Here is a 17,238-nt window from a genome sequence, read left to right as displayed (position 1 = left end):
AGATAACACTTCCTATGCTGGTAATTAAATCAAAGCATGTAGGTAAATGCTTCTAGCATAGTTTATTAGGTAACTCACAAATAATAAGTCCCTTCTCTCCCTTCCTTTGAACCTGACTAAAAAGGAAATAACAACTCAATGAACTACACACGCCACCTAATATGACCCATGTTTTATAAAAGCAGGCAAGTGCTTAGCTAGAGATCATTTTTGCATCTAATCCATAGAAGCATAACCTCCTCTGGCAGTCCTCCTTCTTGCCTACTTGCGAGAACCTTAGGAACTAGGCATTTTCTTCTGTTCCTCACTGAGAACGCACAGCAAAACTTCCTTCTCCTCTCATGAGTATCTGCAGGTTGCATTCACACTCTGATTCCCATCCGAGGCCTAATTCAGACTTACACTATTCTTTCACCACAGGGTGGTGACAAAAGGAGTATGGCATCCTCCATAAACGCTCATGCTGAAACACCACAAGCACTCAGCATTAAAGCTCAAAGCAGATGTCCTTGTAAGGTCAAAAACAATTGCATATGAAGCCTTCAATGTCTGTGTTTTCATACAGAAGTTTTCTGAAGGGATATATTTCCCCAGTGGACCAAACAGATCATTTTTGTGGTATGTTCACGGGAAAGGGCCATATCTATTTCCCTTAATAAATGCTTCAGCTCCTTGGACATTGGCAAATGCCTTGCAGAACAGTAACACGTTGTTGACTGGGAAAATTAGCCCCTTCAAATTTAATTTTAACAAATGCAGCAGAAAGCAGTTACAGGGTTTGGAGTGCAACGCTCAGTACTATTGAGGAACATATGATAAAACCATAGTTGGCCCACCACAGGAGATATAGGCACATGCAGAATTTGAACAATGCCATAACGTGGGCCCCAACAGGAGAATAGCTAGAGATTCTACCAAATTCCCATAAATTGGATATAATTACATTGAATTATTTAAAGTTCCCTATTTTGGCTGCTTTGCACAGTATCTTCTGCTAAGCCCACAGCAACACTTCCCAGTGTAAATATACAGCCTATAAATATGTTTTTATGTAAAATTGTGCGCCACGCATTGTTTTGAAAAGAAAATTCCAAGTTGTAAAACACAAATGTCTTACTGAAAAGAACGTTTCCTGAAATATGCGTGGCATAATTGAAGTTCCACAGGATGCTAGATATTAGACAGAATAAAAAATGCAGAATAAATGAATAAATAAAGGTGAAGATTCACATGAGAAAATAATTCTGATGAAATAAAAAGTTAGGCAAATGTCTTTTTATTAAACTGCAGGATTTCTCAGAACCTCTAATATACAAATGTGTATTCTAACCCTCTAAGAAGTAGATCTGACAGTATTTCCCAAAGTTTTTTCTTTTTTTTTTCAAGCATTATTCCAGACTCAGATACTATATGGAACATCAGTTTGGGAAACAGTGACCTGAAATGTTACCATGACAAACTGCCATTCATTAGTTCTGCCATTCAGCAGGACAAAGGAGCGTCCTAGCCCATCAGATGAAAGATGAGTTGGTCCATTTGGCAAACAGACCAGAAGAATTTTTCGATTAAGATCAGTATTCTCAAGCACTTATAACATCTTGGCAATTCTCAAGAGGAGTGAAACACAGCTCTTGTCATACTAACTGTGGCTGTTTATATAACCCTTAAAGAACAATTAGAACACTTGCATATAGTGTTCTAATCGCAGATAGTTCTGTTTTGAATAGATTACACAGTGTAATTCTTTTCTTGTTTTAACATACTAGGGGTGAACAAATAGGACACTAGCTTTGTTTACTACAATGTACTTCTTCAGGATAGTTTTCCCCTTCTTTCCAGTTTGTAAGTGCAAAACAACTTGAAATCTGAATCTATATTGGACAAACGGCTGGCCAATTCAGTCAAAATGACTAATCAATCAATGGAGAATAAATTAAGGACACATAAGGCTGAATCTACTGATTGGTGGATTTTAAACAGTTAGTGCCATTGACTATCTCCAGGTTTGGAAGAAGCATAAAAAAAAAAAGAGGCTTTGTATTTACTGTGTCATGAAAGTTAAGAATCATTAGGGTAAAAATGTTGCTATAAAATGTCCTTTTTTAAAAAAACATTGACCTTTATACTCATAAACACAAATGAAAATTCTCACCCAAACAAAATAAACCAAAGGCTTCTCCCAATTTAAACCATTTTGTGCAAAAACGCTGCAATCCCTCATCTGTTCCAATGCAGCATCTACATGTTGAGCTCGTAATAAACCATGCCTTTGAAAGGTGTGCAAACATGCTGCTGTCATTCTGGGGGAAGACAAACACGTTTGCTCGCTTTAGAAAGGCAAACAAAATGCAGTCTATGCAAATGCTGATGATTGTCAGGATTTGAGAATCCCTGTCCACTCAGACAAACCCCAAACAGCTTGTCACATACTGCAATGAGCCTCGTCACTCCAGTCGTCACAGTCGTTGTAGCCATTACATTGCAGTTTCCTGGGGACGCAGATTCCACTGGCACAAAGAAAGCTCTCACCCCGTCCACAGAGCACTAAAAACAAAAGGGCAGGAAATAATGTCAGAATAAGATAGTTTTTTTCTTTTAAGATTACAAAAGATAAATACATAGAAAATCTTCTTTTGCTATTCAACAGATTTGTTTCCAAATTCCCTCAGTTTTATTGTCGTCAATTTTTCTTTGGCATCCTAGCACATTAATTGAAAAATTACCTGGAAATAATACAAAGAGTGCTTGCTTGTCTGAGGAAAGCAGGAGATAGTTCGCCAGTGGGCTTGCAGAGTGAGGCATCCATGTTCAGAGAGCAAGAGGGTAGCTTCATCATTTGCACAATTTTTGTGGGGAGAATACCCAATGGGTGTATTTTTCTAAACAATTGAAAATTATGTCCAAGTAAAGTGCTACTAACTGAACCAACATTTAAAAAGTCTACCTTTCTAAAAAGCTACTCTATGTACCACAGAGAAAGTTCCAGTAAAAACAGTCAGTAAATGGATGTGTATTTGAACATAGTATAGAGACCCAGTGCCCTGTATTTGAAATGTATTTACTTGCCTTAATGAAAATGCCAGTTAAAATGTCAGCGTCTATTTTGGCATAAGGAACGGGAAATGGCATTCACTAATAAAATTTTCATTTCTTTTTCCTTAACACAGTTACATTTTTATATTTTTGCTTTTAACATTTTGGTGTTCTTTTTCTTTTCAAAATGCAATAAATATTCCACTGCTTCAAAATTACAGTAGACAATAAATTTAAGACAAAAAGATAGAAAATTTTTCAGGAAGACCATTAATAAAAGGATAAATCAGCTCAACAAAGTGGATGTTAAGATAAAAAATATTTGGTAATGTGCATCAAATGCCTTTTAAGTGTGCATAATCTTTGACTCAGCAATCATCTTATTTCTTAGACTTCATAAAAAGGAAATCATTATGAATATATGTTTTATGTTTAATGATATTCATACCATCATTGTTTAAAATGAGGAAACTATGAAATAACCACTATGCAATATTAAGGGGCTAGTTAAATAAATTTTGATACCACCATAATGAGGAATACTGTTACAGCCATTGAAAACTACATTGTAGAAAACACTTAATGTCCAAGGACAAAGTTCAAGCTACTTTAGATGAGAAAACACCAACTGGTCCTAGAAAACAAAATACAGTTTGGCATCGGGAGAGGTATATTATCTTTGGTATTGGGATTAAAGTAACTTTACTTTTTACTGTATTGTATTCTGCATTTTACAAATTTTCTTACAATGATGATGTTTTATCTTTTTAGCTGGGAAAAAAATAACTTTTTTATGAGCTCTAGTTTCAGATAAAAAAAAGTTAAGTAGAACCTTCAAAAATCTCCTTCTGTCTCTCTCTCACCTTCCACCAAAGCTTGTGTGTCTGTGTGTGTGTGTGTGTGTGTGTGTGTGTGTGTGTGTGTGTGTTGGCTGTGTGGTCAGTTGCCTGGTCACTGCCACCATTCCCTGCAGTATGTATTCCTTGATAAGATGAACCTTGTTGACTAGTTACAGGGAATTCAGGAATATGGAACAGTTTAACTCAGCAATAGAAATAGAGAAAAGTACAGGCTGAAAGCTCCAGTCAGTGAAGCCCATGTCTGTTATAGTTCCCATCATGTTCCTAGGACCCAGCGGAGTGGTTGGCACTCAGGAGATTCTCGATTAATATATTTCCCACCCATGTTCCTGGGACCCAACCAGTGGCTGGCACTCAGGAGGTTCTCGATTCAATGGAAAAAGTTACCTTAATCCCTAACAGAACGATATATTGCCATAAAGCAGAAAAAAAACAAAATTAATGAATTATTTCCCAATGCTATCAAGGAAATCAGCATTTCAACTCATTGAACATTAAGAATTAGTTGATCTGGTAAGTTTCTTATGATGCTACTTCATGTAACATCTTCCCAATATCAACAACAAAAGCCCAGTTTTCCATTATAGTCCATAATTTCAGTATCAATACAAATTACATCTACGGATTTCAACTGCCAAAATATCCAATATGTTTAGTACGGTGTCAGAAGATTCTGCACAGGAGTGCACTCCTATAGCTACAAATACAGACTCCTAAACGATTCACAGAAAACCAGATCTAAAAACGAAAAACCAAAATACTAAGATTTTACCCATCCAGCCTGTGCAATATCCTCTCTCTAAGGTTAAGAGAAAGTTTTAAAGGAATGTTTATCTTATTGTGAGATTGTTTCTGTATTATACTAGAGAGTGCAAAAATTCCATATGTCTGCATTTTAGCAGCTGCAATGCCTCACAAGAATTATTGCATTCCCCACCTATGGCTCCGATGATTCCTCAGGAAATGAAGCTGAAAGCTCAACATTCAATAGCTCCTAACCTCTAGATTTTATCTTTAAGACCCTACATATTTGACTCCAGTAAAGCCATTTCTTGCATATGGTCATCTCAAATCTGGATCAAATTTAAAACCCAGCACAGCTTGCATTGTTTTGATTATTGATATCCCCTGTCTTGGCTGATTCAGCAGAAACTGACTTCTTTTATGTGGTTCCTCATCTGGAAGTGTGGCTGTCCTTGGTTTTAGGGTGTCATAAATTGTTACTGTGTTCTTGTTCTTTCTTTGAAAGTTCACAGTTTTGGTAGTTAATATTACTTTTATAAAACTAGAATAACTTTTATATAATCTTTCTGTTTGATTTCTTCTTAACCTGTATTCAGAATTTCCACTTTACTTGTATAAAACTATTCAATTAATAAAGTACTACAAACATATTTTATTTGGTAGTTTACAAATGAAGGAAATGAAGTGTCATGAAGTCAACATTGAAATGGGCCAAAGCCACATAATTAAGGAAAGATGAAAAACACCCCAAATCCCAAGGTCTAGGATCCGGGCCCAATCCTCCACGCCACACCCACTCCCCTGTTCCTGGTACTTGTGCAATAGTGTAGTCGGCTGATACTCGGCCAGTTTAAGGGCACTAGGTTTGAGTAAAACTTCAGCATTGTCTTTTTCTCTCTAAACAAAAGACAAATGTCTGTCTTGCAGTGAATTGGATCCAGATGAGATGACATTCCATGTCAGTTCTACTTTTTTTGAACACCCTGAGAGAGCTCTTATCAGGTTTCTGTAGAGATTTTTCTACCATAAATATCACTGTGTTTATAACGATCATTTTCCAACAGGCTTTTGAGTGGCCCCTTAGGATGACAAAAGGAGATTCCATGAGAAGTCATGCTATACAATCTTGAAACTATTTCCACTAACATCATCTATAATTCTAAGAGGTATATGTTGGAATTTAAATCAATGGCAGATTGATAACTGGAACATTCATTCACTCACTGAATATATATTTACTGAGTGTCTACTATGTGCAAAATACTATTCTAGCCTCTGGTAATATAGCAGAGAAGAAAACAAAAAAAAAATCCCCAAATAGAGCATATATTCTACTGATCATCACCTGATGAAGATAATTTTACCAAGTAAAGATACTTCACTGCCAAAGCTGACTTCCATTACACATGGGACAGTTAACTAATACTACTGCAAAAATAGCAGTATATAAAGTTATACTACATAAAAAGCTAGTTTACATGTCCAGATGATGGGGACAATTATGCATCCCCTGGACTTCAGAATGACATGGATCTTGAAGAGTACATACCCAAAGGATGATCAGCTCTTTTTAGTATTCTTGTCTCTGACAACAGGCTGCTAAAATAATAATCCCTAGCCTGAAATCACCTGGAGATTTTCTGCAATTGCTTCCAGCTTCCTAGGCTCTCTCTGTCTGTGTATCAGTACTATTGGCAAATGCTCTCATTATTCTGGTTGTTAACTTTTAGAGTCCTTTTCAAAAATTATCCACCAGCCTGCCACGGACTGTATGGTGCCCTTACTTGCCCTGTCTTTGAGCCCTTGCTGAAAGTCAAAAGCTCAGTTTCAACTCCACCTCGGAAGAGAAAGCTGACCCAGCTCTGCACATCACATGGGCCTGTGCTGAGAGCCTGTCAGCGCTGCATTCTCCATGCTGCTCGAAATCAAGTACTATAAACCACTATTGCCCTTATCTTTTACAAGGTTATGTCATTAGATGAAAAAGACTGAGTGTAATCTTTCAGCGGCTGATACAAGAATACTTCTTGGGGAGAGCACTGTATCTTTAGGCACAATAGATCGGTAAAAGGATTGGGGTAAAAGACAAGAGGTGAGAAAGGAGAGAGAAAATCTAAGGGTGTGCTCAATCAACCCAGCATGGACTTGACCCTGCCTTCTGAGGAGGTGAGTCATATTAGGTGGAAGGCCCTTCATTCTGCTGAAATTAAGATATTTTCAGTAGGTATGGATGAGAGTCTGGAAGCTCTGAGTACAAAAGGAGTCAGGGGTCGGGTGCAGTGCCGCATGCCTGTAATCCCAACACTTTGGGAGGCTGAGACGGGCAGATTGCCTGAGGTCAGGGGTTCGAGACCAGCCCGGCCAACATGGTGAAACCCATCTCTACTAAAAATACAAAAATTAGCTAGGCATGGAGACATGTACCTGTAATCTCAGCTACTCAGCAGGTGAGACAGGAGAATCAATCGCTTGAACCTGGGAGGCGGAGGTTGCAGTGAGCCAAGATCATGCCACTGCACTCCAGCCTAGGCGACAGAGGGAGACTCTGTCTCAAAAAAATAATAATAATAATAAAAATGAAAATAAAAAATAAGAGGAGTGAGAATTCCCATGAGGAGAAAGGGGAGCTGGTGCTGCTGGGCACTGTGCTGGGGGAGAGAGAAATTTGAAAAGGTGGCTGAGTCTCCATTAGAAGTACAGTATTTCTATTTTTTGGAAAACAGAAATATCTAATGACATATTTTAAGTTATTTCCTGAGGAATTGGAGATATAACACACGCCTTCCTCCATCTGCAAGGCTTGTGTTTTCCTCTGATTTATGCACTCATTTCTTTAGCATTCCGTATTATTACAGAATAACTATTATTCTGTATAATCTATAATAATTAATTATTATAGAATAATTAATACTATTCTGTACTATGTATTTTTGAATACAGAATAGCTCCCTTGCCTTGGGAAGCTTATACTCTAGAATGACAAACTATATCAATAAGCATAATTTTAAAATTCTTATGTATCACACAAGATGTTAGTAAATGCTATGAAGAAGAGAGTACTGCAGGGTAAGGGAGATATTAATTAGGGTGCCAGGGCAGACCTCACTCAAAGCTGACATTTGAGCAACAACTTGAAAGAGGTGAGGGAGTCTCAGGAAGATTCAAGGAAGAGCTAGTGCAAAGTTCCTCGGGCAAGAGTCTGCCCAGCAGGTGCCAGGATCAGCAAAAAGACCTGTGTGGCTAGAGTAGCATGAGCAGGGACCAAGCACAAGAATGAGGCCAAGCAGAAGGAAGGGTCCAAACACACGGGGCTCTGCAGGCCTTTGTAATGACTTTGTAACTTTAACACAAGGGTCGTTACATGGTTTTCGGTAAAGAGTGGCATGATCTGACTGAAATTCTTAAAGGATTGCTCTGCCTATTGTGTTGGAAATAGACTCTAGGGGGACAAGGGAAGAAGTAGGGATAGCAGCTGGGAGTCTATTTATTGAGTAGCTGTGGAGGTACTGCGACATGAGTGGATGCTGGATGTACAAGTCATGTACCACATAACGACATTTTTCTTAACAATGGACTACATATAAAACAGTGGCCCCATAGGATTACAATACCAAATTTTTACTGTACCTTTTCTATGTGCAGATGTGTTTACATACACAAATGCTTATTGTGTTACAATTGCCTAGAGTATTCAGTACAGCAACATACTGTACAGGTTTGTAGCCTAAAAGCCATAGGCTAGACTTCATAGCCTGGAAGTGTAGTAGGCTCTACATCTAGGTTTGTGTAAGTACACTCTGATGTTTGTACATGATGAAATCACCTACCAACACACTTCTTAGAATGTATACCCGTCGTTAGGTAATATATGACTGACAGTACTAACTTCTGACTATAGGTTGGCTCAGGTCAAATAAACAATGACCATCCTTGAATATCTAGGAGCTTGGAAAATTTCAAACTTTCTTTTGAAAACAGGATATCATCCACATCAAGAATATACTTACATTCTAAAAATTAATTCAATCTATGTCTTTCTGTCCCTCTAATCCCATCATTAAATGTGGCTTCCTCAGAAGAAGTATCTGTCTTCCAAGCTAAGCAATCCTTCTCACTCTCTTCTTAGACATCTATTAAATGCAGGGCAGGCACTACACTAACCACTCCTAATAGTGCCAATGCCCAAGACCATCAAAATTGCAGCCTCTTTTAAAAAAACTGTTTTATTATAGCTCACATAATTTATATTCACAGAAGACTTCTGTTTGCTGATTGTCTCTCTCTCCCTTCTAGAACACAATTTCCTTGAAGAAAGGCATTTTATCAGTTTTTCTTACTGCTATACCCTGAGTCTAGAATAGAACTGACACATTATGGGTGCAAGTTACATATCTGTTGGATAAATAAATGAAAACTGAGAATATGAGGTGTCTATGGAGCATGACTAAATGATCATTCCTATTTCTTGGCTCTCAATGGCAATGAATATCTTACAACTTATTATTTACATTGCTAGGAGAATAAACTACTGACAAAGGATAAAAATCCCTCTGTGTTATAGTGTGATGCTCACTCAAGCCTGCAGACACATCTGGCTTATGAGTGGCATTTGCTCTTAGTGGGACAACAGATGGCCCTTGTACGGAAAATAATCTTCCCCACTGGCCTGCGATGATGTGTCTAACATTCCACCTGTGACACCCACGTTACCCATACTTTGGGTTAAAATGGTAGGTTTTAGAAGAACTCAAGGTTAGGAAGGAAAGGGGCTTTGGGGCCACATCATGGATTAAGGGATGTACTCAGTTTCCTACTCCATTTCAACCAAAGAGCTCTACTGTTGGCTGCTTTATACATATCAGTTCATGGAAAATTTTCTTTGAAAATGGGCTTTTGTTGTCAAAAACAAGTTTGAAAACTCCTTCACCCTTAAGATTTTGTGTTCAGTTGAATACTTAGTTCTGAATGTAATTATAGACTATTTAGCTTTATGTTATCATTAGCTTTTCATTATACTTAGACTTGAGAAATGAAACATAGAATGAGTGACTTTTAGGGGTAGAGGGGGACTCAGGAAAGGTATAGAACATGAAGACTCAGAGTAAGAAGTGACACCTGGACCCACAAATGAGCTCAGAATAGCCCTGCTTGAAGGTGTACAGTGTGTGGATTCAACGCTGTTACATCAGGGTACAAGAAAAGCCACAGTATTTTCTTAAAGTAAATTCATACTTCCCCACTCAAAAAGCTGATGAGAAAGATCCTCTCCCTCCTTAGGATGGTACAAGGATCCAAGGGGCTTACATGGAACCTGGAAGAACAAAGGAAGGACCTCTAGCTTTCATTCCTCAGAGAAGTGCCAGAGGCTCATGGCCTCTAAGTCCTCAAGTGAGTGCTAGACAGAATGCGCCATTGTGTCTGTGTCAAGCCAGGGTACAGGGCCATGGTCCCCAGGGTCCAGCTTTCCTGGCTGCCCCACACAGCCATTCCTTTGGGAGGTCCAGCCTCTTCTACAAGCATGTGAGCACTGGTCTCTGCTATATAATGGGAATGCCAAAGGCTTAGGGTATGTCTCCTACATCCCCCTGCTTCCTCCTCCACCCTCCAGACATTTCTCTCCATGCCACTCAACCTGGGTGACCCAACACAATCTCTGCTCAGTCCTTCCCTCCTCAATGCTGCTTTCCCTTTCCGGAGGCTGCAGAGATGAAAACACACTTTGTTTTGTTGTTGTCTTCTTAGTAGATTGTGCTATTATACTGATGTTTCCTTCATTACTGAGAATGCAAAGGTCTCCATTAGTACCTTTTAACTTACACATTTTTGTTGAAAAGCAGCATATGATAGGTGGTTGGTAAATGCCTGCTGAATAAATGCACTTAAGGAGCTCTTACCATCAATATTCTAAAAAAGGCAATGTCATGGTGACATCTTCTTTTATGGGCTGTAGGGTTCACCTTGCTGCAAAGACAAGGTAAAATCAGCCCCTTCACAACAATACAACTCTTTCATTCAGCGTCCCTTGGTGTCATTTATATATCTTTCAATTAGTGAGAAACTGTCTCTGTCAAACAAATGTTCAGAGAAAATCCCAAACAACTCCTGAAATTAAGTCAACTCATTGGCTCATTTTTTTCCTTTGAAATAAAGCTATGCTTTGATTCAATGAAAACTTTGCCATCTGGCCTTCAGCTTAAATTCCTAAAAATAAGAGCTAAGTATACTTACTGCCTGTCTGACAGCATGATGGAAGAGCTATTACTCTATAAAAAAATTAGTCATTATAACATTTTCTAAAACATTGTCAAGAAACAACAGAATAAATCTGTAACTGGTGGCACTGTGATAGGAGAGAGAATGTAAATAGGGTTTAGAAAGCATTTCCATGTCATCATTCAACATTTCAAGTACAATCACAGTAAAAAATCCTACCCAGTAGATTTTAAATCTAATTAAACAAAGTAGAAAGTTTTTTTTTAAAGGCAGAGTAAAAAGCAGGAAGCTAAGCTTTATGATCAGAGACTGCCAGAAACAGACAGCCAAGCAGAAATCTAAAGAATCTTAATTACATTTCAATGCTGGAAGGAAGGAAGGAAGGAAGGAAGGAAGGAAGGAAGGAAGGAAGGAAGGCAGGCAGGCAGACAGGCAGAAGTCCTAAATATGACCCAGAAGCATTTTTTTTAAATCGTTGGAAAATAAGATGTACATCATGATTCTGTTATTTATCATTTCCTGAACAGAAGTGCAGTAACATAATTTCAAATTTCTAAAGAACATGGACAATTTTTAAACTTTGTGCTTATTATCTGCCTCTCAATGAGTCAGACAGATGTTTCTAAATTCAAAGATAATTTCTCATTTAGGTTTCTTGGAAGGTGCTACCTTCTGAATTTGCTTTAGGAAATAAACACTTAGTTTCTAAAAAAAAATTGTGTTTAACAATACTTTAATATATTTTTGAGACTTTTCTCCAATTATAAGGCTGTTTCAAGTGACACTTTGCATTTATTCACTACAAATCATAAAATGATAACAATGGAACAACATATAAACTATCTTTGACAAATTTAAAACAAATACAGGATGGTTTCTATAAAAGAGTTAAATGATTGCATATAAATGTAAGAGAAATAAAGGAGATATATTTTATTTGGAACGAAAATAGTCTGTTGCATACATATGGTAGTATCTGAAAAACCATATATATTAATACTTTTTCTAGACCTTTTTTAAATGTGTAACTCAGTCACAACATTTATGGAAAGACTTAGGACAAACATAAACAAAGAAAAATCATCAGTTTGAAGAGCCATCCCATGGTATTTTTCTTATTTGTTGGGCTATACTGTACAAATTGAACAAATTTCATTCTACAAGTTAACAATTGTGGACTTCATTTCAACTCTAACCAAACTTATTTTTAACCACAGTTTCTTTTAGTCCATTTTATGTATTGGCTATTTAAAAGCTAAAATAAATTGCCTATGACTTTACAATATTATGTATCCTGAGAACCAGAAATAGAAAAAAAAAATACTTCTTTCAAATTTACAGTGAAAAGAACTTTGAAAAATATCTTTCAAAAACAGATCACAGTTCCAACCTAATGTCTAAAAATTCACTTCCAATCCCATGAAGAATGAACTGCATCACTTTCCTACCTACTCTCTATTGTTGATTACTATAACTTGACTATTTCAAAGCATTAGCATTCTTTTTTTTTCTTTTTTTTATTATACTTTAAGTTCTGGGATACATGTGCAGAACGTGCAGGTTTGTTACATAGGTATACACGTGCCATGGTGGTGTGCTGCACCCATCAACCCGTCATCTACATTAGGTATTTCTCAGCATTAGCATTTTTAAAAATCCACTGATCTTCAGGATATTGGTACTGTAGGACCTCAACTATCTTCCGGATTGGATAACCAGTGGTTGGATGCCAAGATTCTGAAGCCCTAGGTCAGCACTCCGCTGGAGCCCCTCCTATACTCTCCATTCCCTTCACTGACCACACGAACCCCACCCAGCAGCTCCCATGCAGCAGCTGGCAGTGACAGCACACGTTCATTGGGTCAAGGTAGAATTGGGAAAACCTAGCTACTTCTGAACATCTGACCCTTCATGCTTAAACTACCCCAGAATAATCAGATAACTTCCATTCTGAACACTACCATAGTTAAGAGAAAAAAAATGGTGAGGAAATGAGTTCATAAACACCCTAATATCCACACTAATACTGAACTACAAACCAGAAAAGAAACTATTCACAGTCATGACCTGAGATGGCAAAATAAAGGTAATCTTGTAGAAAAGCAGAGATTGGTATTTAAACTTACACTATCTGTGCTGCTTTGGCAAATTACTTAACTTTGCTGAGCTTCAGTTTCCTTATCTGAATCCCACCTACTTTGGGATTGTCTCTGAGTATGTTAATCAGTAATGGACATAAAGTGCCAAGCACCAAATCAGGTAAGGCCGAGTATGTTCTGTTTACTAAGGCGGGGAAGTGTATAACTCACCTCTGAAAGATGGCTATCTCATACTATTGAAAAACGCCTTTTGCTTAAAGGGTTAACCTGCAATTAAGCTGAGGTCCTAACCCCCACCCTTACGGATATAGCATACCTACTTAGACTTGGAAGGTAGGGGCACCTGGGTTCTTTGAAACAACCCAGATAACTGGAGGAGAAAGTGGTCTCAAGTGATCAACACACACAGGCATTAATACAGCAACATCTAGGGACAGAATTATTTAATACTAACTTCTCTTTGGCTCATAAACAGAAAAGGAAGTCAATTGCTTCAGGAAAGTTGATTTTCACTGTTTAATCGTTTGTGTCCCATTAAATGATTTACACACTGGTGGAACACAGAGGTCTCTGGATTCTTTCTCCCAGGCTCCTCTGCTTTTCTACTACCACATGCCCTTCACAACACACTACATAAAATATCTCTCAGTATCCCTAGTTACCAGGATTGCATATAACAAAGCCACACAGACTAAACCTAACAGGGAAAAAAAAATTAACCTTGCGTAAAACTAAATACAAGCACAATTTAATTAACTTGCATTCCAGAGTCATAGCTGCCAATTTGCTAAGTCTAGAGGAGTGGTTACACAACAACCAAGCACTCAGCAGGGAGGGGAGAAAAGCTGCTAAAATGTTTCCACAATCTTCACAGGACTCACATGTTCTTTTATACTGGTAAACAGGAACGATGGCCCCTGTGAACAATCTATAGCCATCCAATCAAGGGGACAGAATGAGCCAGGGCAACAAGGGGTAAGAGGTTCAAAGAGGTTGAAGTTTCAGGAGAGACTACAGGGGAAGAAATGTACAGAAAATATCTGGCCTTAAGATTAGCCCTGAGTCAAGCAGAGAATGGTCTACTTTATCCCTGAAAAGAGGGAATGCATTGAGCAGATAACGGGAAGTCAAAAACTGTGCTTCTATTCCTATGAACTCTCATTGCTGCAATTTGAGCAGATACAGAGTCTCCTCTAAAAACACTCTGTTGATCAACTGAATATGCTTAACCCCGAGAGGTTTCATAACATGAAGATCTGTCAGTGGTGGAGGGTTTGGGAGGAGGGGCTGAACTCAGAATACAGGTGATACTTCTGAGAAAAGGTTCATTTTTTTCCACTTGACAAAAGGGTAGGACACATGCAGTTTCCAAGCCATATCACACGATGGCAGCCATACTCAGCACGTAGTTGCTGTGAGGCACACACAGGGGAATTCAGCCTGATCCCCTCACCAGGTGACAGGCATGGAGACCCAGCGGATTTCAGCTAAGAGGTATCTTTTCTGAAGGGCATACTTGGCTTGTGACTGCAATTGAGTAAATCTGAAATAATGAAATCCCACTTTACCAATGATTACTTAAGGTAAGTGAAAGCCCTTCACAGTTTATGCCTACTCCTACCGTTTGCACACATTCCTATTGTTTTTTTTTTTCCCCTGACTGGTTTATCAGAGCTCCTTTTGCTGCAATTATTTTCTCCCAGTGTTTCATGTATTTGTCTTTTAAATCTATAGCTTCTTCAGCTATATGAAAGTTTTGCAAACATGTGAAGTCTAACATGTCAGTCTTCATGGTTTATGTCTTCATAAACCATGCCTATATTGGTAATAGAACAAAAACTCTGTGAGGGCAGTGATTTTTACCTGTTTGGTTTCTTGCTGTGGCTGAAGGACCCAGAAGAGTGACAAGTGTAGAGCATGAACTAAATAAACTTCTCATTCACCTAGAGCCTTTCTAAAGCAGATGGAAAATACTACTGCCAAAATTAAGAGATACATTCTGGCCACAATACACCAAAAACAGGCCACAAGATAGAGAAACTAGGTCAGATTTCCTAATAGTCAAAACTGATTTTGACGTGGCCATAGTGGGAGGAGACAGATTGATCGATCGGTTGATTTTTGTTAAAACAATCAAGCTTCCCAAAAGCCATGGTCAAAATGTAAAATACGTAGCCTGACCTCTCAAAATGCTTTCCAGATTCAAATTTCAGCAAAAGGGAAAGAAATTTAGTAACTGCTTTGAAGCCAGTACCTTTCTTAACACCGACCACAAGAGGGAGACCACATCATAACTCAAGCACATGGCCCGTAAAATATTTGTGAAGTGTCCCCGTGTGTAACAGTATTTGAAAACCATCCTACTTCATGTGTTTTCAGTATTCATTTTAAAATAAAATCATATTTCTTTTAAAAATCATTTTGCATTTTACCTGCCAACACAAAAATATGAATCCTCATAAACCAATAACTATGTTCTTTGTGCATTTATTTTAGAATTTACTTTTTACATTCTCATAATAAACAATAACTTCAGAAATTCAGTTTTTACTCAGCCAGTTTTGTCTCAAATGGCTTTTTATACATTTTTACGACTGTAATTTGTACATAATGTGATTTCTGTGGATGCTGAATGGATTTTTCAGCAGGTGATCTCATTACAAGATAATCTCACTACAAATCCCTGTTAGAATTTCTCACCATGGTATCCAGATTGAAATGAAATTCTTCACAGCTGTAGAAAAGTCCTTCTGAAATTGTTGGCATCATAAGCTCTAAACTGCTCTACTCTATGGACTTTCAAGAAAACTACCAACTTTTGCCTTTCCGTCTGGCGGCAGCCATCAGGTAAGCCAAGATGGGTGCATACAAGTATATCCAGGAGCTATGGAGAAAGAGGCAGTCTGATGTCATGTGCTTTCTTCTGAGGGTCCGCTGCTGGCAGTACCGCCAGCTCTCCGCTCTCCACAGGGCTCCCCGCCTCACCCGGCCTGATAAAGCGCGCCCACTGGGCTACAAGGCCAAGCAAGGTTACGTTATATATAGGATTCGTGTTCACCGTGGTAGCCGAAAATGCCCAGTTCCTAAGGGTGCAACTTACGGCAAGCCTGTCCATCATGGTGTTAACCAGCTAAAGTTTGCTCGAAGCCTTCAGTCCGTTGCAGAGGAGCGAGCTGGACGCCACTGTGGGGCTCTGAGAGTCTTGAATTCTTACGGGGTTGGTGAGGATTCCACATACAATTTTTTTGAGGTTATCTTCATTGATCCATTCCATAAAGCTATCAGAAGAAATCCTGACACCCAATAGATCACCAAAACAGTCCACACGCACAGGGAGATGCGTGGGCTGACATCTGCAGGCCGAAAGAGCCGTGGCCTTGGAAATGGCCATAAGTTCCACCACACTATTGGTGGTTCTCGCCGGGCAGCTTGGAGAAGGCGCAATACTCTCCAGCTCCACCGTTACCGCTGATATAAGTAAAGTTTGTAAAATTCATACCTAATAAACAATTTAGGACAGTCATGTCTGCTTACAGGTGTTGTCTGTTAAAACTAGTCTGCAGATGTTTCTTGAATGCTTTGTCAAATTAAGAAAGTTAAAGTGCAATAATGTTTGAAGACAATAAGTGGTGGTGTATCTTGTTTCTAATAAGATAAACTTTTTTGTCTTTGCTTTATCTTATTAGGGAGTTGTATGTTAGTGTATAAAACATACTGTGTGGTATAATAGGCTTAAAAAATTCTTTAAAAGAAGAGAAAAAAAAAGAAAACTACCAAATTTTCTCAGCAACTATCCTATGAAAATTTTGTGACAGTCATTTCAAGACAGCTTAAAAGTAGACAGAACAGGAGGCCAAAAACTTCATAAAATGTGGTATAATTCAAAGGAATCCTGGGAGGTCTCTCTGCTTAAAATATTTCCCAGCTGAAATTCCTCACTGTGAATCCCACTCGTTTAACTTAAGCCAAAAGTCCTCAATTAAAAGCCAATTCCTAAGGACTCCTCTACCTTGCAAGTAACCAAGATCTCCAGGGGCTCTCCACAAAAGGCACAGTCCTGGACATGGCAAAACTACAAGACCTGATGGCCAGTGATGATGAGCATTTCTTCATGTGTTTTCTGGCAGCATAAATGTCTTCTTTTGAGAAGTGTCTGTTCATGTCCTTTGCCCACTTTTTGATGGGGTTGTTTGTTTTTTTCTTGTAAATTTGTTTGAGTTCATTGTAGATTCTGGATATTAGCCCTTTGTCAGATGAGTAGGTTGCAAAAATTTTCTCCCATTCTGTAG

General features: G+C 38.4%; 1 protein-coding gene and 1 pseudogene across 4 annotated transcripts in view; one reads left to right on the top strand and one right to left on the bottom strand.

Moving 5' to 3' along the window:
- CORIN (corin, serine peptidase) overlaps positions 1-17,238 on the bottom strand; it is a 250,529-nt gene that overhangs the window by 101,056 nt on the left and 132,235 nt on the right. For all 4 annotated transcript variants that reach the window (XM_032135377.2, XM_032135379.2, XM_032135378.2 and 1 more), the window contains one exon: positions 2,431-2,544. In XM_032135377.2, coding sequence (XP_031991268.1) covers positions 2,431-2,544 — 114 coding nt within the window. The remainder of the gene's footprint in view (positions 1-2,430; positions 2,545-17,238) is intronic.
- On the top strand, positions 15,807-16,479 carry LOC116456642 (large ribosomal subunit protein eL15-like; annotated as a pseudogene).

This window comes from Hylobates moloch, unplaced genomic scaffold (genome assembly GCF_009828535.3).
Source record: "Hylobates moloch isolate HMO894 unplaced genomic scaffold, HMol_V3 SCAFFOLD_17, whole genome shotgun sequence".
In the NCBI taxonomy this organism is placed as follows: domain Eukaryota; kingdom Metazoa; phylum Chordata; class Mammalia; order Primates; family Hylobatidae; genus Hylobates; species Hylobates moloch.
Note: the sequence above shows the minus strand (reverse complement) of the source record. Positions and strands in the feature narration are given on the sequence as shown.